Source organism: Scomber japonicus, chromosome 9, assembly GCF_027409825.1.
Source record: "Scomber japonicus isolate fScoJap1 chromosome 9, fScoJap1.pri, whole genome shotgun sequence".
Taxonomy (NCBI): domain Eukaryota; kingdom Metazoa; phylum Chordata; class Actinopteri; order Scombriformes; family Scombridae; genus Scomber; species Scomber japonicus.
In genome coordinates, this window is record NC_070586.1 from 3,360,056 (window position 1) to 3,383,598 (window position 23,543).

General features: G+C 36.8%; 2 protein-coding genes across 2 annotated transcripts in view; both read right to left on the reverse strand.

Annotated features, from left to right (window-relative positions):
• LOC128364600 (GTPase IMAP family member 8-like) overlaps nt 1-23,543 on the reverse strand; it is a 185,905-nt gene that overhangs the window by 7,794 nt on the left and 154,568 nt on the right. Inside the window, exon 4 of the mRNA XM_053325165.1 lies at nt 15,593-15,649. Coding sequence (XP_053181140.1) covers nt 15,593-15,649 — 57 coding nt within the window. The remainder of the gene's footprint in view (nt 1-15,592; nt 15,650-23,543) is intronic.
• LOC128365245 (GTPase IMAP family member 8-like) lies at nt 11,908-15,148 on the reverse strand. The gene is made up of 3 exons (XM_053325907.1): nt 15,136-15,148; nt 13,691-14,857; nt 11,908-13,562 (listed from the first exon to the last, which is right to left on the reverse strand). The coding sequence occupies exons 1-3, from the start codon at nt 15,146-15,148 to the stop codon at nt 11,908-11,910; spliced, it is 2,835 nt and encodes a 944-aa protein (XP_053181882.1).

Below are 23,543 nucleotides of genomic sequence, written 5' to 3' on the forward strand. Positions count from 1 at the left end.
ACACTGACAATTTGTGAAATGTCAACAATATTAAACTGGCTGCTTTCAAATCCATATCTGACAATCTCAACAAATTCAAAACCTCCATTGATTATTTTACCACCAAATCTGACTATTTGGAAAACCAGTTGCAATTAAATATTATAATTGATACAGTTCCACATGGAAAAGTAGAAACCAAGGAACTCCTTTCTGATCACTAAAAATTTGATCCAGAAATGATAGAAACTGAAAAGCACACAGAACATGGAAATATGATGCAGGGGGGCGGCCTAGATCAACTGAGGTGAAACTATTAAGATTCAAAGACAGAGAAGATGCCTGAAGGCAGCTTATTATTATATTTATGAGAATTTTTCAGAAGAAGTTCATCTGAGAAGAAAATAACTTTACCCCAGCTAAAGAAACAACAAGAACTAGATCATTTTTCATACATCAGATTTGATTAACTTGCAGACACAGCATCAGTACGGCTCAGAACATCATCTGGTCAGAGTCACCTTTGACCCTCAGATGAGTAAATTGGACCAGGTTTGATATAGAGACTGACAGGGTCTCTCTCTTGGACAAACAAAGATCCATTAACATTCCACAAAGAAACCCAAAGTGACGGAACTACATAACAGAGTCAATAGTGTGGTTTAAACACAATACCAATTACTTATATCAGTATCAATTACTTAAAGAAAAACTCCATTATCACAGATAAATGTATATTTGAAGAGCTGTCATTATACTTTCTCCTTTCATCAACACAAATGTTGTTATGAGAATGTTTACTTAATGTGAGAAAGTGTTACACTGATGTTATGCTTACATTTTGGTGATAATCAATTATCTATCATGGAATAAGTAGAATAACAATGTGTTGATCATATTAATCCTCTTCAGGTTTTAATGAATGGCAGCTTGATGAATCAAGCTGAGGTCATATCAATGCCAGAATAATACATCCTGTGTTCTGTGTAAATAGATTATAGTCTGCATTTTATAATCAGGATTAAATACTGAATGAATGATGATGATGAAAAGTTTCATGGTAAGAAGCTGGAAATTAGATCTGATTGGCTGACACAGGAAGCCCTCCCCAGGAGAAAAACCAGCTGCACCGAAACCAGTTTTGCTCAGCTTTGTTTCATCCCTTCACCTCACACACTCTTCCTTTTATCACCTTATTATTCTTTTTCTTGTAATCTTTAGTTATTCCTTAGCTTAGTATGTGCACCAATTTTTATTCTTTACTAAGTTTTTGAAATCTTGTATTTTTCATTTTGTATTCAGCCTGTTTTTGACATTTTTAATGATTTTGACGTGTGGCCAACGCTGAGATCTCTCCAGAAAGTTATTAAACAGTGAATAAGTCAAATTGGACTTTTCCCTCCATCTGTCATCAACCTGTGAGAACTTTTTAGGCAGACAAACGTCTGTCAACCCTACGACTCATCATAATTGAGAGGAAAAAAGTCTGCACACAGACAACCACCAGGCAGTCTGACGGAAGGCCAGCCGACCCGGACCATCCTCACCCCGCCCGGACCTGCGACGCTCTCTGAGATCTTCCACTTGGTGTGCGTACGCCTGGTTCTGAAGGACGGACGGCTGAGACTCTCCATCGATGAAAGTAGGATCCAAATATTGCATTAATCAAGGGTTGATGTCAAATTTTCTTTAAAAGTAAAATTCAGTAAAACTTACAAGTTTTCTTAGTTTCCACATAATTACAAATCCTTCATTAAAATTCATCATTAACCATCATCTTTCATTCATGTTGCCATATGGAGTAATCTGTTGAATTCGTTTGTTATTGTATTGTTCATCATTATATTTATTTACACACCATTTATTAGTAGTGTGTAGTTAATAAAATCCATACAATAAATTCAATGGTGTATGTCTATTCTTTGAAGTGATACAGGGGATCTATTGAACCGTAGAGCCACAAATTCAGAAATTTGACTGATTTATCAAAATGTATTGATTTATTAAACTTAATTAATTAGGTAAATAAATATTTCCTCCCAAACATGGAGGTGGTTCCCCTTATAACAAGAGCTTATACATTTAAACATCCAAAATTGCTACAACTATAATGATAATGATGTGAGCGTCCACACTTAACAACTATAATGTCCTACAGTATAAACAGCTAATGAAACTATTGATGATCTGTTACTGCTGTATGTTGTACGGAAAAATAGAAACTAAAACCAGGTGGGTTCACCGTCGGGTGCTGATTCAGTGTGATGATCAGAAGTATTTCAGACACTAGTTGCTGTGATGTTTCAGTATTTACAGACCAAACTGAGCCGACTAACAGCAGCAGATGTTGAAGCGCGATGAGTAAAAGCACAAAGATGAGCAGCTTTTATTGCGCTGTGGCAGAGACACACAGTATGAGCACAGATCTGAAGAATAAAGGACTCTGTTGACTTTGTTGTTTTTCCACTTGATGGAACAGAGGATGATGATATTTGACTCTGGGACTCTGAGGTCAGTGAGCTTAGTGAGACTTAAGGCCCATTTATGCTCAACGTTAAACACGGATACAGACGGAGCCTTCTGTTCATGCTCTGCGTTCATTTCGTCCGTATTTCTGCACGTTTCCATAAAGCTTACGGATACAGACCAAACGGAGCAGTACCACCGGAAACCATGAGGGGGCAGTGTTACTGTCACTACTCGATACGTAGCTCTAATGAGACACGAAGAAGAAATAATGGAGGAACTTTTTGAGGGAAGGTTGTGTGAGTTGGTTAGAAACTTTAAACATATCGTTTTTGTCTTTTATGCAAGAGAGGAACATTATCAATATCTCCTCCACAGTCGCCATGTTTGTTTTTGAGTTTGTTGTTGTTATAAACGTTTGACTCTGTACTGCCCCCCTGGTGGATGTATTGACTCTGTACTGCCCCCCTGGTGGATGTATTGACTCTGTGCTGCCCCCTGGTGGATGTATTGACTCTGTGCTGCCCCCTGGTGGATGTATTGACTCTGTGCTGCCCCCTGGTGGATGTATTGACTCTGCGCTGCCCCCTGGTGGATGTATTGACTCTGTGCTGCCCCCTGGTGGATGTATTATTAGACTCTGCGCTGCCCCCTGGTGGATGTATTGACTCTGTGCTGCCCCCTGGTGGATGTATTGTTTGACTTTGTGCTGCCCCCTAGTGGATGTATTGGTTAACATCCATGCCAACGTAAAGGACGCATGGAAGTATGTGAGCAGTGACGGTAACATTGTTTGAAAAGGACGGAAACATTTACTTGGGCGCAATATTTGCACAGTGACAGCTCTGATGAAGAATTTTTGGGATCATAATAATAATCACATCATATCAGTCATATTTTATGTTTCTGGATAAATTGATGATTCATCTAGTTGAATATTTATAATTTTATTGATGAAATATAAAATGTTGTTGAAGAATTCTCATCAGTTCAACTTACAGTCAGGACGAATGAGTGTAGGGCTGTTTCTCCTCTGAGACTTTAAATCATCATCTGAAAAAAACAAAACAGAAGAACTCAGATCAATCATTAAACATTTATGTATCTAAAATTCATCTAGACTGATAAGTAATGTACTGTACATATTCATACATGGTTTCCAGGTTCAGACTGTGTTGTTGTGTAAACCTTTAGACTTAGATCACGTTACAGTTTATTTTCAAAGGTTATTAACAAATGTCTCTTCCTCTCTCTAAATTTGGCAAGTTGGATTCAATCAGGTCAGGTTTTAAATTAGTTATCATATTTAATGTTTTGTTTTATTAAAATGAGTCAAAACAGACAAGTTTCATTCAGGACTCACAGAACTGATCAGAGTTTCAACGTTTCATTAAGACTACAGTAAAAGTACTGCAGTATTATAGTGATGTAGTATGCAGTATTACAGTAAAAGTACTGCAGTATTATAGTGATGTAGTATGCAGTATTATAGTAAAAGTACTGCAGTATTATAGTGATGTAGTATGCAGTATTACAGTAAAAGTACTGCAGTATTATAGTGATGTAGTATGCAGTATTACGGTAAAAGTACTGCAGTATTATAGTGATGTAGTATGCAGTATTATAGTAAAAGTACTGCAGTATTATAGTGATGTAGTATGCAGTATTACAGTAAAAGTACTGCAGTATTATGAGTGATGTAGTATGCAGTATTATAGTAAAAGTACTGCAGTATTATAGTGATGTAGTATGCAGTATTACAGTAAAAGTACTGCAGTATTATGAGTGATGTAGTATGCAGTATTATAGTAAAAGTACTGCAGTATTATAGTGATGTAGTATGCAGTATTACAGTAAAAGTACTGCAGTATTATAGTGATGTAGTATGCAGTATTACAGTAAAAGTACTGCAGTATTATAGTGATGTAGTATGCAGTATTACAGTAAAAGCACTGCAGTATTATAGTGATGTAGTATGCAGTATTACAGTAAAAGTACTGCAGTATTATGAGGTTATAATCAGATGTGACTGAACTCACCAGATGTTGCCGGCTCCATAATGTGATGTAAAACATCAGACTAGTTGATCTGGAGGAGAGAAGAAGAAATAAACAGAGTGCAGCTGCAGTAATGAGCTCATTAAAAAGTGTTAAGGTGACACAAACAGTGGATACTTACTGGTGTCAGTGTTTCTGCTCTGTGTCCTCTTTGAGGAGTCCTGCTGAAGACAAAGAGTCTCTGTCACCAACTTTCCTGAAACAACATCAGATAAAAACATCAAGAGACAGTTTGGGAAAGCTTTGCTCACACTGATTAAACCACTGATTCAAAACTGTAATGTTTTCATTTGTTCACTCTTTAAAATCTAAAAAATGCAGCTGAGAGACAGTATGTGTTTTATTTTTACAGTCAAATGTCCAATAAAGGAAACACAGAGTCAATGTTAATGAGAGTCCTCACAGGGACATAAGGACAAAGTGTGCATTTCTAAAATAAAGAGTTTCATATAAAAACATGTTCGCTCTGATAAAGCTGAACTCAGGGAAAGACTTCCGTTTCATTTAACGACGTTTAATCTTAATGTCAATAAGACATTTTGATCAGAGGGTTTTTGTTTTTTTACTTCCTGGTTTTAAAATCTAAAATGGAGGAATAATTACATTAATGCAAACGATAATAAAATCTAATGAAACTTTAAACTTTGCAGAAGAAACGAGACTGAAACGATCCTTTGACTTTGTAAAACTGAGTATTTTCTTGCTCGTCTGTCCGTCAGTTGAGTGAAGAGAAAAGTTTGCAGCTCAGTTATAAAAGTTATTGTGATTATTTCTGACTACAGTAAATGATGTGAACAGACTCACCTGTGGATGGTTAGTTAACAACCACTGACGTCATGCCCAGTTTCCTCCGTGAAATTGTTGCTGCGCCATCAGAACCAGACCAAAAGAGAAAATTAGAGAAAGATAAAACTTGATTTTTATCATGTGACAATCTGCTCTGCATCTCTCCTGCTGCAGTGGGAAATTCCTTCCAGTCCTCCTCTGCTCCGCTCCTGCCTCTCAGCCACACTCACCTCACCAGTTAACCTCATACACCTGGACTCTCTGCTGCAGCTCTTCCACAATCAACCCAGATCATCTAGTGTGTATTCTTAACTTACCAACATTTTTGATTCTGTTTTGCCTTTTTCAGCCTTTAGATTCTGCCTGACTCTTTTATTTGTCTGCCTGTAGGACTGGTGGTTTTTCTGGTTTGACCTGCCTGCCTCCCATGTTCCTGTCTGTCTCTGAGTCATGCATTTGGATCACTGCCATCCGTCATGCTCACACTCCTGTCTAAAGAAATAACAAAATCCCAAAAAGTGTGTACATTCAGAGGCAAAAAGACAACCGTCCCTTTTATTCAGAGTTCACAATGTTTAATAAAATGTATTAGTTATTAACACTCATTTTAATTGTTAAACATTTAGAGGTTAAATAAACAAATGCAAAAAAGGTTAAATAATGTAGCCTACAATAACTAAACACATACACAAATGTAAAAGAAAAAAAGTATGATAATAATAATAATAATAATAATGATGAGTACATATTATACTATAATTATAATATAGGCTGCTATTTGCTGAGTAGACTATAAACTGTTCAGTGATGTCAATGCTAATGTGCACTATACAATATTAGTATAATTTAAACATAACCTACATACATTGTCATGATTTTACCAGAACGTGTGAAAAGATCAGATCTGCAGTAGAGAAGCTGGAAAACAGACTTCACCTCACTCGTTGATGTTAGAGCTCCACCTGCTGGACACAACAGTGTAAAACACACAGAGAGGTTCAGTGGATCATAAAGGATCCCTTGTGACGGCCCTAGACCTTAACAGTAATTGTGTTGGTCTTCCTCTGCTTCCCATTTTTCTGCCTTTGCTTCCCTCTTTCCAGATTTCCTGGATGGTCTGGCTCCTCCCACATCATTATGGGATTGCTGTCACCTGTTTGGAGCCTTTATAAGCTGAGTGACTCCAGGATGGATTCCTCTCTCTCCCTCCTGGAGGTCTGGTGCATTTCAGACCCAACACTGACTCACTGTTTCCATGATGCAGGAAACTAAATAATGCAACAGTTCAGCTCTCACTATCCTGTAGTCTTTATTAGTAAATGTTTCAACAAATGTGGAAGTTAAACTAAAATATTCCCCTTCAAGAATATGTTGATTTAAATTTGAAATAAAAATGTATCTCACTCTTCCTCACAGAGACAAGTTTTGGTTCATACTTAGAACAGCATCAGCAACATCTACAGCAGTTCAATAATATTTCACTTTCACTGTTAATAAGTTATAAAAATTAATAAAAAAATATTAATATATTGATATAAGTTAACAAAAAACATCATAGCAGAGTAAAAAGACTTTTCCTTGTTAGAAGATGGCATCTAATGGAGGAAATCTATTTTATTTATTTAGAGTTATTGTTTTAGTTTTGTTTATATTTGTAATTAAAAAGCAGAAATGTAAATAATTATATTTTACAGATGTTATGTTTGAGTAACATTTCTCTAAATTAATTATTGGATGTTTAGTAGGGCTGGGCGATATGGACAAAATCAAGTATCACGATATATTTGACCAAATACCTCGATATCGATATTACAATGATATTGTAGAGATGACTCTTGGTGCTATTTACACGATGAAATGTTTGATAAATAATCATCAGTAATGTGGATATAATGACAAAGTGGGTAAAAGATAAATAACAGAACAGTCTGGTAAGTTATACACTGATGACATATCACGATATTATGATATCCTCAATCTAAGATGATATCTAGTCTTGTAGCGGCTTTCTAGTACCTTTACAAAAAAGTTTAAAAAGTCGCTGCTGTTCCATGAGAAGCACACTGAGTCCAAAAGAAGTTTCAGAGTTTTAATGACTGAAATGAATACTACAGCGGCTTTACACGCGCCCATAGGATGTTATACGTGTATCAAAGCAAACAAACAGCGATAATAAAATGCGGTCAACAAAATTACGGCTATCTAGACTCGCTTCCCTCCCCAGTGCAGGTGAAGCAGGTACTGATATAACCTACCGGCTGTCAACTACAGTGCCCACGTGACCCCAAACACTACATATCACCATGGCAACAAGACAAAGCCAATTAAACACAGAATGACTAATAAACAAATCAATTATGGCTCCTACAAGTCTCATATCACAATATCGATATAATAACAATATATTGCACTAATCCCTAATTTTTAGGTATTTTAAAGCTACTGTACATGTTCAGAAGTAGTTTTTTATGATCCATCTTTAATTAGCATCATAAACTACTGATATCTGACTAAATTGTCCTCTAACAGAAAGGACTCAAATGATGTCAGCAGTTACTTTAACATTTTATTTTGAAATCAAATTCAACACCTGTGTAAGCAGCACATGGCTTTGGTCTCAATATCAGAAATGTAATTCTTACAGTAAATATTAATTTGAATGAATTCTTATGAATTATAAATGTTTTTCAAGGGTTACACCATGGGACATATTAACTGAGCAAACCTGACTAAGTCTAAAAAAACATCAGTTTATGAGTAATTGTTAAGAGCTTCTAACTTTGTCAGGCAGCAGTTGTGATCATCAGGATCTTTCTCTGTAAAACCACTTCCTGTTATATGACCTTCTTCACAAGTTTAACAAAACAGCTTTTTAAATGGTGGTTACACTTTGAGACACTTCATGTGGTTCCTGATCTCCATGATTCCCCAAATTATATTTAATATTTAGAACAATAGTATTCCATTAGCTTTATTTAATATAAAAGTTATAATGTAAGATCATGCCAAACTAGTTGATATGGTGTTAGGTAGGAAGGAAGGAAGGAAGGAAGGAAGGATGTAAGATCATGCCAAACTAGTTGATATGGTGTTAGGTAGGAAGGAAGGAAGGAAGGAAGGAAGGTGTTTTATTGACTATTTACTGTTTTTAAGCAAGTTGAATTATTTGGTACAAAGTTTTTATGGTTACGCCACTTAGACATTCTTGCCATAATCCTCTAATATATTCTCTCTAAATGGATTAAAAGCAGAAATTTGATGCTGGGTCCACAAAAAACAGAATGTGTGAAGTTATTCATACGTTTATTTTCACATTTTAACCCTTTAAATTTAAACTAAACCTCATGGACACATAAAAAGTAGCGTCACATCATTGACCCGTATATTGGTATAAAACACAGAACAATCACTCTCAGTAGAAATAATAAATATAAACATAAGCATGGAGCATAATATATATGGAGCTAGTTACTGTAAGTGTGTGACACAGAGAGGCGAGGAGGCACGACTGAAGGAAAAGACGTTATTTATTGGGGAAATTAACTTCAATCAATAACCTTTTAAGTCTTTGATTCATTTTATATGGAATATCACAGAATTGTACAGTTTAATTAAAAATATAAAATTCCTTTCTCTCTTTTATTGTGTTTGAAATAAATTAAATTATCTCCATACAGTGTAACAATGGGATTGATTTCCCTCAATAGTCCTCAAAGTCCTGCTCATCAATTCAATGAAAGTATTAATTAAATGTTTTTTAGAATAATCTGATCTTAAATCTTCAATACTCTTTGTTTCTGGTTTCCCTCATTGTGGGTTCTTAAAGGTCTTTGGAGGTTTTAGTTTGTGAAGCAAGACTCAGGATCAGTCACTAACCAACAGTTCATTCTAGATTTGCTTCCAACTCTTTATGTTTAAACCATGACATCTGTTAAAAAGCCACAACTCCATCTATCTATCTATCAATCTATCTATCTATCCTTCCTACCTGCCGATGCTGTGGGCCGTCAGCAGGTGAAGCAGCTCGCAGGTTTTCGTTCTCACTGATGAATCTTCGTCCTTAAATAAAACCTCCAGCTGCTCCACAAAACCTGCAGCAACACAAGAAGAGTATGTCAAGTCACATTTATTCAGAAAGCACATTTAAACCAAACAGTTCAAACAAAACTAAATAAATAGAAACTGTGATTTACTTTTACTGTAATAGTTTAACTACATCACTTAATACTTTTACTGCAGTAGGATTTTTCATGCAGGACTTGTAATGTAGTATTTGTACATATCTGTATTGGTACTTTTACTGCATTAAAGTATCTGAGTACTTCTCCCTGTGTATATTTGCTTCATGCCAGCTGTCTCACCTCCAGTCACAGCCTGGTAGAGCTTCTCCGGGTCGTGCATCAGGTCGCAGAGTGAAGCCAGAGCTCGCTGCTTCCTGTCGGCCTCCAGCTGCTGCAGCTCCCCGAACAGCTGCGGCACCGCGCGCCGCCCGAAGGCCACCGGAGCCCGGCTCGGATCTATGAGCACACCGGCCATCCGGAGCACCTGTGTGGAGCTTAGAAGCAGATTCAACCCCGGTCACTCAGAAGCTAACCGGGATAATTAATGGAGTCAGCCGAAACGCTGGGCGGCCGTTGCTAGGTAACCGCATGTAAACAACAGGGCATGGTGATGCTGCGTTCACGGCCTCTGTCACAGTCTGGAAATCTGTGGTTCTACTGGGAAATGACTGTGGCCGGGAAGTACAAAACAACAATACAAAATGTGAAACACTTTTACAAAGTTTGAGACAAATTTACATTTTGGAAAACATTTTTAAATATCATACAACAAAATTACATTAGCAAAACACTTTAACAAGTCCCGAAATACTGAAATAAATGACACAAACCGGAGAGGGAAAATATGAAATACCAGACGTGACGTGGAAGTTATAAAGTGAGCGGTGACAGTCTGTACACCAGTATGTTTACTCAGCTGTTTAATAAACCACACATATATACGTATACATGTCTATGAACTAAGCTAGCTGCTATTGTCATGCTGTGAACAACACTGAACTGACTCTTCTTCTCTCGACATTTTCACAACTAATCTCTTACCGACTCTACAGCACCACCTGGTGGCGGAATTTATACAACGCTTAACTCATGAATGAACCAACTGCAATGCAAATTAAACCATTAAATGAACTAAATTACACACACAAAATACAAACTTAGAAGTTTTTGTTTAACATACGCAAAGACAGAGATCACAGTAGGTTTTATTTAACCCTGTCGAAGAAAACATACATTACATAAAACAAATGCATTTCTCATAAACTCCTGGGGCTGCTGACAACAGTTAATGTTGAACACAGAAACTGTGCTTCTCTAAGATAAACTTGTGGGTTTTTTATGAGCAATTTAGTTCATTTAATGAATTAATTTGCATTACAGTTGATTTATTCACGAGTTAAGCGTTGTATAAATTCCGCCACCAGGTGGTGCTGTAGAGCCAGTAAGCTATTAGTTGTGAAAGCTTCAGGTTTAGCTGTGTTAGAGTGACACCTGCTGGTCACAACATGCAGCTGCACCGGCTCTGTGCCTACCTCTGTAGCCGCTTACTGACGGAGCAACTCTGTCCCTGTTCAGTGTCCGGACCTTTAACACAGAACAGTGAGGAGGAATAAAGTAGAAACCGGAGAGCAGCGACGGGAAATGACGGCAGACTATAACAGAGGTTAAATCGCTCCTGCTGTGTCCTCTCTGTTACATCCTTATGTGAGCCTGTATTATATAATATTATATTATATTATAGCCATGTTAGCCTAACAAATAAAATGGGACAAACATTAACAGTAATATCACATAAAGATATGAATATATTCAAATACTAACAAACCAGCAACACGTAGAGCTCCACCTGCTGGACACAACAGTGTAAAAACACACAGATGAGGTTCAGAGCATTTTAATAATGTGACTGTGGACAAAGTAACAGGAACTCAGTATAACAGGAACAACATATTCTTCCTTATATTCAAAAGAAAACAAAAATGATTTTAATCACCAAGCAGAGCTTTCAGCTGCTGAACTTCTAAACAATCACACAAACAATAAAGGAAAACAGAATAAAACACAATAATGCAATCATTGGTAATAAACAGTACAGAAGAAAACAATATAACACAACATGTATATTTAGATTTATATACAGATGGAAAATGTCCTCTTTTTAAAAAACCCAACAACAATAAAACAAACAATGCTCAACATATTTGGTTTCAATATTTGATTCAGATTTTAACCAAAACTTTACACAAACTGAAACAAAGACCATAAGTTATCAGTGATTCAGACCTGCAGCAGTTTTAAACAGAATATTTTACAGAGTTGTTTAGATATTAAAGGTCTGATGTATCACAGACTAAAATCAACATCTTCAGCATTTAGTTCATCTTTTAAATACACTTCATTTGGCCACAAAAAACAACGTTAAAATATATCAACAGACCAGAATTGCTGAATAATATTGACTAACAACACAAATTAAACTCCAAAAGAGTGCAATAATCTCCTCTGATGTCAGTTTAATCTGTTAATTGTTTTAGTTTTTTTTATTTCAGGCATCTCAGCTATGATATACTGCACCAGGAATCATCAGTTTCATTCATAAGTGTCTGTATCAATACACTTATTTGTTCTTCGTGTTTTTTCAGCATTTTTCCTTTTTCATCTTCATTTTTCACCTTGTCCATTTCCTTTTCCTGTCTTTCCAGTATGTCGCGGATTCTTGTCAGATGCTGCATGTTTAACTTTTTCACCAAGTTACATATTTCTGTTTGATGTTTTTTCTTCTGTTCTTTTTCATATTTGGCTTTTAGTGCCTTTAGCAGATCATACTGTTTATCTTTGTCTTTCAGTTGTTCCTCATGTTCTTTCTTCTGAGCTTCAAATTTCTTCCTGTGTTTCTCTTTGAATTCATTGAACTCTTCAGCTTTCTCTCTGACCTCAGCTTCATATTTCTTCTTCATATTCTGCACTTTTTTCTTATACTCTTCCTCTAATTCTTTTCTCTCTTTCTCCTCTTGTTCTCTTTTTATCGGATCTTCTTTTTTTCGTTTATTTTCATATTCTTCTTTTTCCTTCTGATATTCCTCTTGGAGCTGTTTTATTCTTCTTTGTTCCTCTTGTTGTCTCTGTTCATCTTCTGTATTTTGTTTCTTCCACATTTCTTTTTGTTTCTTCTCCCAGTCCTCTCGTTCTTTTCTAATCTCTTCTCTGCTCTCCACTAGCTTTTTATCAATGAATTCTTTTTCTTCTGATTCTGATTTGATCTTTTTCTCCAAAGCTGCAAGTTTCTGTTCCCACTCATGTCGTTGCTTTTCTTCCTGCTCTCTCCTCTTCTTGTCTTCTTCTTCTCTCTCTTCCTGTTCTTTCTTTCTCTCTTCTCGTTCTTTCTGAATCTTTTCCTCCTTTTCCTGAAGTTGTTTTTCTCTCAGTTCTCTCTCCTGTTCAATCTCTGCTCTCTGTTTTTCTATTCGTCTTTTTATTGCTTCCATTTCTTCATCATGTTTTCTTTTAAGCTCCTCCCTCTCACTCTTCATCTCTGCTTCCTTTTCCTTCAGAATCGTCTCCATAATCGTCTTTATTGCTGCCTCGGCCTCTTCCAGCATCTCATTGGTGTAGCAGGTGCCGCCATTTCTCTTCACCATGGAGTCAATCTTGTTTATCAGTTCACTGACTTGTGTGTGGTTTTGTTTATCTCGGTTATTAAACACATGGCATCTTCCTCCACAGTCAGCAATCAGCTTCTTAAAGGAATCATCACATTTCTCTTTAATGTATTTTTCAATGGACATCTCCTCAGCCTCCAGATCATCTCCTCTTGTGAAAAGAATGATGATGAATGTTTCTGAATCTTTCCCAAAGGCTTCCTTGATGAGTTTTAATGTCTCCTTCTCTTCTGGTGTGAATCTGCCAATCTGTAACACCAACAGGAAGACATGTGGTCCTGGAGCCAGAAGACTGATGCATTTCACCATCTCCTCATTAACCTGTTCATGGGACAAAGTGGAGTCAAACAGACCAGGAGTGTCGACCACGACGACACGACGACCGTCCACTTCACTCTGTGCTTTCTGACACTGTTTGGTGACTGATGTTTGACTTGATTCAGCTTTAAACTCTTTTCTTCCCAGAATGGTGTTTCCTGTAGAGCTCTTTCCACAGCCAGTCTTCCCTATCAGAACAATCCTGAGACACTCAGAGCTCTGTTTTTCATCATCACCTGTAACACCAAAACAACTGCAATTACTTTAAATGTTCACAGTTGCTAAAGTACAGTGCTGTAGACTCAATAATGTAATACAGGACATGATTAAGGACAAAAATAAAGCTTCAACTTAAATTACTTACAAGTGATCTTGCTCCTCTTTTTCAGCTTCTCAAGTTCAGCTTGTTGTTGTATGACTTTATCCATCTGAACATGAGCAAAGGTCTTTGTTGTATAGCAACATGGTTTATTTTCAGATTGTCTCATCTTCTCCACAGTATCCAACATCTCAGAGATCTGCTGCTTGTTCTTGATGTTGAGAACAACATATCTTCCTCCACAGCTCTGACAGAGCTCCTGGATCTCTTTGGTTTCTTTTACAAAGTCAACAACAGCTGGAGCTGTAGGATCTGACTCCACAGTGAACAGAATCATGGTGAAGTCATTGACTTGAGAGCTGAACATGTTCTGGATAATCTTTAACTCTCCCTTGTCTTCATCAGTGAGGGGACCCACAGGTAAGACCAGGATGAAGGCATGGACACCCTCAGGATCACAGAGGGAGATACAGCTGAGTGATTCCTCCATCACTGCCTCCTGAGGTTTTCCATACAAGGCAGGCAGCTCCACCAGAGAAACCCAACGTCCACACACCTCTCCCTGATGTTTAACACACTCTGATGAGCTGGAGACTGAATGAAGCTCTGTCTGACCTAAAATGGCCTTGGCTGCTGAGGTCTTCCCTGCTCCTCTCCTCCCACACAGAACCAGGTTTAAAGACTTTGGTTTTCTGGTCTCTTCAGTGATGGTGAGGAAGGTTTCTCTGTTTTGATGAACAATGTTCTCAATCTTCTCAATTAACTGTCGGTGGTTGTTGTCAAACATGTTGTAATATCTTCCTCCACAGTCTTTAATCAGCTGATTCACAGTAAAACATGTTGTATTCTCCTTGTGTGTGATGATGACCATGGAGTGTTTAAAAGCATCTCGACCAAACAAACTCAGGATGAACTTCAGTCTTTCTTTGTCATTTTCATTGAACTCAGAAGGATTCACTAACAGCAGCAGAACATTTGGTCCAGGGAGGCACAGATTCATGAACATCCTCACTTCTTCTCTCACTGTCTGCTCAGACTGACTGAAGATATCTGAAGTTTTTACTACAGTCAATAATTTTCCTCTCCACTCTCCACAGGCGGCCACACAGGAGGAATTTTTTGGGCAATGAAATTCTTTCCCAGTAATGAAGTTACCAAGTTTTGTCTTTTTGTCTTCACCTTTCCCCACCAGCACAATCCTCAGTGAAGAGACTGAAAAACAACAAGGAGAAAAATCACATGACCACAGTTTAGAGTTGGTGACAACAGTGGACCTAAATTCAGCCTCTAAGAACCAGCAGATATTTAAACATGATGAAAAAACAGCTTTACAGATAAATCTGAGTTACAGGAAGTAAACAAGTCATCATCACTGTGGTGGTAAAACCCATAAATATCACTGTAATGTATTTCCTCAATTATAGATGAGTGTATAAATGTATACTGTATGTTCATATGTGCTTATTGATGAATTTTATTTAATGTAATACTTTTTTCCCCCATTTTTTGTCACTTGCTGATGTCAGTGTTTGTCTCTCTTTGGTTATACTTCTGTTCACAAAAGAAAGATTGACACAATTAAAATAAATAAATTGATATAGCCATCAGATTAAATAAAAGTATATATAATATTATAAAGAATATAAAAAAAATAAATATAAAATAATTTATTATAATGTAGCCATCAGATTTCATTAAATAAAGGTTACAGTATAAAATAATTTAATCCACCATGGTGACCTGATGTTTCGTGGCAGCTGGTGGAATGAAATGATGAATTTGTTCTGATTACAGTGACAGAAATCATAAAAAAACTTAGTTGTAAACACAGTCATGAATTCTAAATGATGCATGCAAGGAGAATTCCGTTCAGATGGATGCAGATGATCAAATTTCAAATAAAACATAATAATAACACAGTATTAGGGTTGAATGTAATTAACTTACACTGGCTGTCTGTACATTCAGGTGGTGATGGAGTGTGTGATGTCTGAGGCCTGAACCCTGTGAAAAGACAAAAACATCAATTACAGAGAATCAACTTCAGCTTATAGATGTTTAATACACATGATAATAATTAGTAAGTTTACTCACAGCTGAAGGCGTTTTTTGCTGAATACCAGAGATATTTCAAGCCTGAAAAAAATTAATGTAAACCAAAATCAGTTACTGTTCTTCATCACACATCATTTGTATTCATCACAGTATAAAATGTTCCTGAACTCACCAAAAGCTTTAACGGGATCTGAGTCTGTCCTGAATGTTTCCTCTTGTTTCAGACTTCCATGGTCACTTTGTAAAACAGATGCTGCTTCCTTAAATACTTCACAGCTCAAATGTTTATTTGAGACAATTCGATCCATAATGTTTACCAGCTCTGGACATTCAAGGTTCTTCTGCCAAAGTAACTTGAATCTACATTTACTGATCATGTCTCCTAACTGTGGATGTTCCTCATATTTCTCCATCAAACCTGAACTCTCCTCTCTTTGTGTTGATATCAGAATCACTGAACGATCAAATGATTGATCACTGAAGAGTTCAAGGACTGTTTGTAGTCTCTTCTTGTGTTCCTCAGTGAAGTCTTCAGGCTGTAGAACCAGCAGGAACACATGAGGTCCAGGATCAGCGAGTCTCACACAGGTTTCTACATGTTCTCTCAGTTTGTCTTCAGAGATGTTTGGATGCAGCAGATCTGGGGTGTTGATGAGAACAATTTCTTTCTCCTGAATCCGTCCACTGACTCTCAGACAGTGATCTGGTTCTTCCTCAGTGTTGAACACAGTTTCTCCCAGTATGAAGTTCCCCACTGAACTCCTCTCAGACCAGCTGTTCCCCAGCAGAACAACCCTCAGTTCAGACACTGAAATGAAAAGTGATTTAAACCTTATTATTTTAGTAATGATTTCTATCAGTCTTTTAAGTATATTTTTCAGGCTTTTTTGCCTTTAATGTACAGGACAGTAGAGATAGACAGGAAACAGGAGGCAGAGAGAGGGGGAATGACACGCAGGATAAGACCGTTAGGCGCGGGATTCGAACCAGGGTCGCCTGCAATGAGGACTATGGCTTCAACACATGGGGTGGGTGCTCTACCCACTGCTATGCTCAACCCCCTTCTATCAGTCTTTTAAACACTTAATTCTATTTTAATGAACAATGAAACAATTTATAACTGTTCAGTCAGACTCACTTGAATGTGGTCTTCTGCGTTCCCAGGATGGTACAACATCTCTGACTGTAATGATACAGAAACAACAAATTAATTCTTTATTTATTTCACGTCCATTCTCTAATGGGTCTGCTGGAGACACTAACAAAGGGACAATTCAAAAATGCTGATGTGATTGTTTTTGGCAATAAAGAGAAGAGAATTGCTGTCAGTAAACATCTCGAGTTACTCTCTCTAAAAACTACGGACCAAGTCCGAAACCTTGGCGCTGATAGACTCAGATTTGACCTTCAGCAGTCACATCAAATCAATCACCAAAACAGCCTTCTATCAGCTTAAGAACATATCTAGAGTGAAGGGTTTTATGTCTCAAACAGACCAGGAGAAGTTTATTCATGCTTTCATCTCAAGTAGACTCGACTACTGTAACGGTCTTCTGACTGGACTCCCACAAAAAAGCATTAAACAGCTGCAGCTCGAGTTTTAAGCAGAACAAAGAGATCAGAGCACATTACTCCAGCTCTAAAGTCTTTACACTGGCTCCCAGTCAGCTATAGAATAGATTTTAAAGTTCTGCTACTGGTCTACAAATCACTGAATGGTTTAGGTCCAGAATACATGAATGACATGTTAGTAGAATATAAACCCAGTAGAGCTCTGAGATCTACTGACTCAGGTCAGATAGTTGAGCCCAGAGCTCTGAGATCTACTGACTCAGGTCAGATAGTTGAGCCCAGAGCTCTGAGATCTACTGACTCAGGTCAGATAGTTGAGCCCAGAGCTCTGAGATCTACTGACTCAGGTCAGATAGTTGAGCCCAGAGTTAAAACTAAACATGGTGAAGCAGCTTTTACACAACTGGAACAAACTACCAGCAGAACTGAAATCATTTTTAAATCCAGGTTAAAAACATTTCTCTTCTCCTGAGCTTATGATTGAGCTCTTTTAAAGAACTTTACATTTTAATCTTTCATTTGCACTCTATGTCCTTTTAATGATTTTAAAGCAAATCATTATTTTATGCTGCAATGTTATATTTAATGCTCTATTCTAGCATTTTATTTCTGTCTTTCTATTTTTCTGTACTTTGTATTTATTATGGGGGGTGGGGGGGTTAATTGTATGTTTTTCTGTTTTATGTAAAGCACATTGAGTTGCCATTGTGTATGAAATGCGCTATATAAATAAAACTGCCTTGCCTTATAGCTGTCTTCTGATCTTAAAAATATTTTCATCTAGATGATATATTTCTCAATGAAACCTACCAGTTAACTAAACTCTAAACATGCTTTTAGGATATAAAGATCTGGATGAGCTGCAACTCTGCTACTGAACTCAGAAAAAAACTGAAGTTATTGTGCTAAACACCTTAGAAACACATCAATGATATAACTACTCTGGATGACACTGACAATCTGGAAAAATGTCAACAATATTAATCTGACTGCTTTCAAATTCATATCTGACAATCTCAACAATTTCAAAACCTCCATATATAATCTCTCCGCCAAATCTGGCATATTTCATATTGGAATTTCATCATCTTCCTGTTTTCTGCCCTACATAATAAGACAAATATGAATAAACCAAAGAGATCCTCATTTAGAAATGTAAACAATAAAACATTAATAACTTCATAGAGATGTTGGTAAAAGTGTTCATGGAAACAGAATATGAAGCATCTGATGTTAATATGGCTTATATACTTTTTATGCAAACATTCATCCTGTTTTCAACCAGTGTTTTCCTTTAATGGAAACAAAAGATCTGTGAACATGAACAAACTACAGTTTACTACTAATCTCAGATATCTGCTCTCAAGAAAAATAAATGATATAAAAAGTATTTTCTAAGTCCCACTACACACTACATATGTATATAAATAAGACATTGATCTAACAACATAACACATATGTAGTCTATGATGCTTTACATATTTTTTCAGTCAGTGTTTATGGTTTATTGCTCGTTCAACAGTTTTACTTTATACAGTTAAAACTAATTCAAGCCTATTCAAGTCTCCAGAATATAAGGGATATTGTTCAGTATACTACAGTTATTAAGGGCTTGTGTGTTTAAATATACCTCAACGTGAGTTGGCACAGTACCTGCGCACGGATTGTAGTGGGCCGGTCTGGACCAAAAAGTTTTTTTGTCCCAATCCAGGCCTGGAAACTCCTTTACTCCATCCTGACTGAATTTCAGGACAGTGGACTATAGATAACACTCCTCACAGATTACTAATAAATTGAATTAATTCTAGAAATGGGACCATGTCTTGCAAATATATTGGCAATGATCGTGGTTTTGAATATATAAATCCCTCTCTACACATTTCTGAACCTATAAACTTTATAGGTTCAGAAATATGTAGTAAAGTACTTCTGAAGATTTTATAGTAAAAAGTCTTCAGAAGTACTTGACATCATCATGAAGTTTAAAGATTCTTCTGCTGGTCATGATCAAATTACAGCCTCACTAATAAAAACACTAACCATTATCTCTAACCCTAACCATTTGAGCTTAACTCTCATTTTCATTCATAACAGACAAGAAGGAATCATTTACACATTCATTTCTGTAGAAGCTCTTTTGCCAAATGCTCATTGATTAATCAAAGTGTTGTTTATATAAACAGTGTAAATAACTTAACTAAACATGCTGAACATTATCTGAATTTAAAAGAAACTAAAAAGAAATCCTTAATTTAAGCCAAACTAATGATTGTAACTAAAGAAAAGCTGATTAATGTTGTTATTGTGTACTACATGTGTCTCTGTGTGTGTATAAGTGTGTATTTGAAATGATGTGTGTTTTAGTCTCAGTACATTCAGGTTTTAAATAGGGCTGTCAAACGATTAATTTTTAAAATCGAGATTAATCGCAGAATTTCCATAGTTAATCACGATTAATGGCGTTTTGAATTGCATGTTTAAAATCCTGTTATTTTACATTTGAAGGCAGTTTTAAGCCCATAATGTAAAGCATTTCTTACCAGAGTGTCTTAACTGGGAATCAATCACGGCTCTGCTGCGACTCCCACACTCCAAAATGGTCCTTTGGTGGAGCTGAGGCTGGCTTGGCTGCACCTGGGTGTTTAGCGTGGAGGTGCTAACTCAAACTCCACGTACTCCGGTGGTAGTTAAACTCCGTTTGACACAGGTTGCATTTTACTTTTGACCTGTCAACTGAAGCGTCTGGAAGTGTTTTAAAGTTAAACAAGCCGTTCAAAAGTCCAGTAGCTCTCTTACTTTCCATCAGCGCGGTAGGTTTACTGTAGGAGGCCACTTCAAAGCATAGCGCTACAGCTAGAGGAGCCGTCTACGGGGGAGTAGAAGGGACAAAAAGGCTTGCAAAATTAAAATGCGATTTAAAAAAAATTACGCGTTATGGATCGCATTAATCTAATCGTGATTAACGCGTTCACGCTGACAGCCATAGTTTTAAACTACAGTGTTTACTGAAGCTATGGTGAATCCATCAGACCATTGTTACTTTATTCATTAAATATAAAATGTTGTTGAAGAATTCTCATTCAGTTCTACTTACAGGAAGGACGATCCAATGGAAAGCTGTATCTCCTCTTGCATCCCTCATCAGACTTTACATCTGTAAACAAAAGAACTCAGATCTATAATTAAACATTTATATAATATTTACATTTACACTGATAAGTAATGTTCTGTACATATTCATAGCTAAACAGGGTTTCCTAGGTTCAGACTGTGTTGTTAGGGTTAGATCAGGTTACAGTTTATTTTCAAAGGCTATTAACAAATGTCTCTTCTTCTCTCTAAATTTGGCAAGTTGGATTCAATCAGGTCTTAAAATGATCATTTATACTCAGACCTGATTTACTAATTACTACTAATATTACATTCATTACAGTAAACTACTAATATTACACTCATTACATAAACTACTAATATTACAGTAAAAGTACTGCAGTATTATAGTGATGTAGTATGCAGTATTACAGTAAAAGTACTGCAGTATTATAGTGATGTAGTATGCAGTATTACAGTAAAAGTACTGCAGTATTATAGTGATGTAGTATGCAGTATTACAGTAAAAGTACTGCAGTATTATGAGGTTATAATCAGATGTGACTGAACTCACCAGGTGTTGCCGGCTCCATAATGTGGTGTAAAACATCAGACTGGTTGATCTGGAGGAGAGAAGAAGAAATAAACAGAGTGCAGCTGCAGTAATGAGCTCATTAAAAAGTGTTAAGGTGACACAAACAGTGGATACTTACTGGTGTCAGTGTTTCTGCTCTGTGTCCTCTTTGAGGAGTCCTGCTGAAGACAAAGAGTCTCTGTCACCAACTTTCCTGAAACAACATCAGATAAAAACATCAAGAGACAGTTTGGGAAAGCTTTGCTCACACTGATTAAACCACTGATTCAAAACTCTCATGTTTCATAGTTTGAACATTTCATTTGTTCACTCTTTAAAATCTAAAACCTGCAGCTGAGAAACAGTATGTGTTTTATTTTTACAGTCAAATGTTCAATACAGAGTTAATGTTAATGAGAGTCCTCACAGGGACATAAGGACAAAGTGTGCATTTCTAAAATAAAGAGTTTCATATAAAAACATGTTCGCTCTGATAAAGCTGAACTCAGGGAAAGACTTCCGTTTCATTTCACGACGTTTAATCTTAATGTCAATAAATTAACGTTGATTAGAGGGTTTCTGTGTTTTACTTCCTGGTTTTAAAATCTAAAATGGAGGAATTACCGTCGACATTAATGCAAACGATAATAAAATCTAATGAAACTTTAAACTTTGCAGAAGAAGCGATTCTGAAACGATCCTTTGACTTTGTGCAACGGAGTATTTTCTTGCTCGTCTGTCCGTCAGTTGAGTGAAGAGAAAAGTTTGCAGCTCAGGTAAAAAAGTTATTGTGATTATTTCTGACTACAGTAAATGATGTGAACAGACTCACCTGAGGAGGGTTAGTTAACAGCCACTGACGTCATGCCCAGTTCCCTCCGTGAAATTGTTGCTGCGCCATCACAACAAGACCAAAAGAGGAAATTAGAGAAAGATAAAACTTGATATTTTATCATGTCACAATCTGCTCTGCATCTCTCCTGCTGCAGTGGGAAGTTCCTTTCAGTCCTCCTCTGCTCCGCTCCTGCCTCTCAGCCACACCCACCTCACCAGTTAACCTCATACACCTGGACTCTCTGCTGCAGCTCCCAATCAACCCGATATATATACTCCTGTGGTTCACCTTCTCTTTGCCAGATCATCTAATGCTTAACTTAATAACATTTTTGATTCTGTTTTGCCTTTTTCAGACTTTGGATTCTGCCTGACTCTTTTATTTGTCTGCCTGTAGGACTGGTGGTTTTTCTGGTTTGACCTGCCTGCTTCCCATGTACCTGTCTGTCTCTGAGTCATGCATTTGGATCACTGCCATCCGTCATGCTCACACTCCTGTCTAAAGAAATAACAAAATCCCAAAAAGTTTGTACATTGAGAGGCAAAAAGACAACCATCCCTTTTATTCAGAGGTCACAATTTGTTTTTTATTCACATTTTTAATCAAATGAATCAGTTATTTACACTAATTTCCATTGTTAAACATTTAGAGGTCAAATAAACAAATGCAATGATTAGTTAATGTAGCCTTCAATAACTAAACACATACACAAATGTAGAAGAAAAAAAATGATGATAATAATAAAAAATAATAATAATGAGACTACTTCTTATGAATCATCAATGTTTTTCTAGGGTTACACCATGAGACATATTAACTGAGCAATAAAATGAGCAAAGTAATTGTTAAGAGCTTCTAACTTTGTCAAGCAGCAGTTGTGATCATCAGGATCTTTCTCTGTAAAACCACTTCCTGTTATATGACCTTCTTCACAAGTTTAACTGAGCTCAGCTGTGCAGTTTGACCTCAGAGTGATTCAAGTTCTTTTAATATTCAAACAACTCATCAGCATAATTTTGACGTCTGTTTTTCTCCTTGTAGATAAATAAAGATCATTTCACACTGTTGCTCATTTACGTCATTAAAATAAAGTGGATCTTTGTTCCTGAAAGTGAAGCAGTGTTGAGTGTGAGTGGAAGCGTTGGTGAGCGTACCAGCAGGCAGCCGGGCGAGGCGGTTCAGCACCCGGTGGACGTTTCTCCTGCAGGAGGACGAGGAGTCGTCCAGCAGCTGAGAGAGAGGAGGGAGGAGAGCGGAGGAGAGCAGCGCCCGTCTGCAGGACCACGAGAAACCACACAGCACACATTTAAAACAGCTGGAATCAACATTTATATACTAAAACATCTCATGACTTCCCTTCAGAGAGCGATCGTCTACTTTCAGTTTGATTTCATGCTCGAGCTGCAATAATTAGACGATAATCAATTAATTGTTTCAGTCGTATTACAAGCAAACATTTTCAATAATTCTCAGGTCTTAGCTTCTTAAACGTGAAGATTTTTCTTTTTCTTATGACAGTAAATTAAATATTTTACATTTCTGAACTGTTAGTAGAACAAAATGAGACGTGAACACATCTGTCTCTGAGCTGTGGGAAAATATAAAAAGCAGTTTTCACTCATTTTCTGACAACTTGTAGATTAAACAATTAATCGATAATGAAAATAATTGTTAGTTTTAGTCCTGTTTAATACTTGGAGTCACTTTTTCACCAATAAATTTTTCTTTCTTTTTCTGTCATCTTTCTTTTTTTCTCCTTTGTGTTTTCTCAT

Coding starts and splice junctions, on each gene's coding strand:
- LOC128365245 (XM_053325907.1), bottom strand. Junction 13,563..13,690: donor AAAGAGGAGCAAGATCACTT/GTAAGTAATTTA, acceptor TTGGTGTTACAG/GTGATGATGAAAAACAGAGC.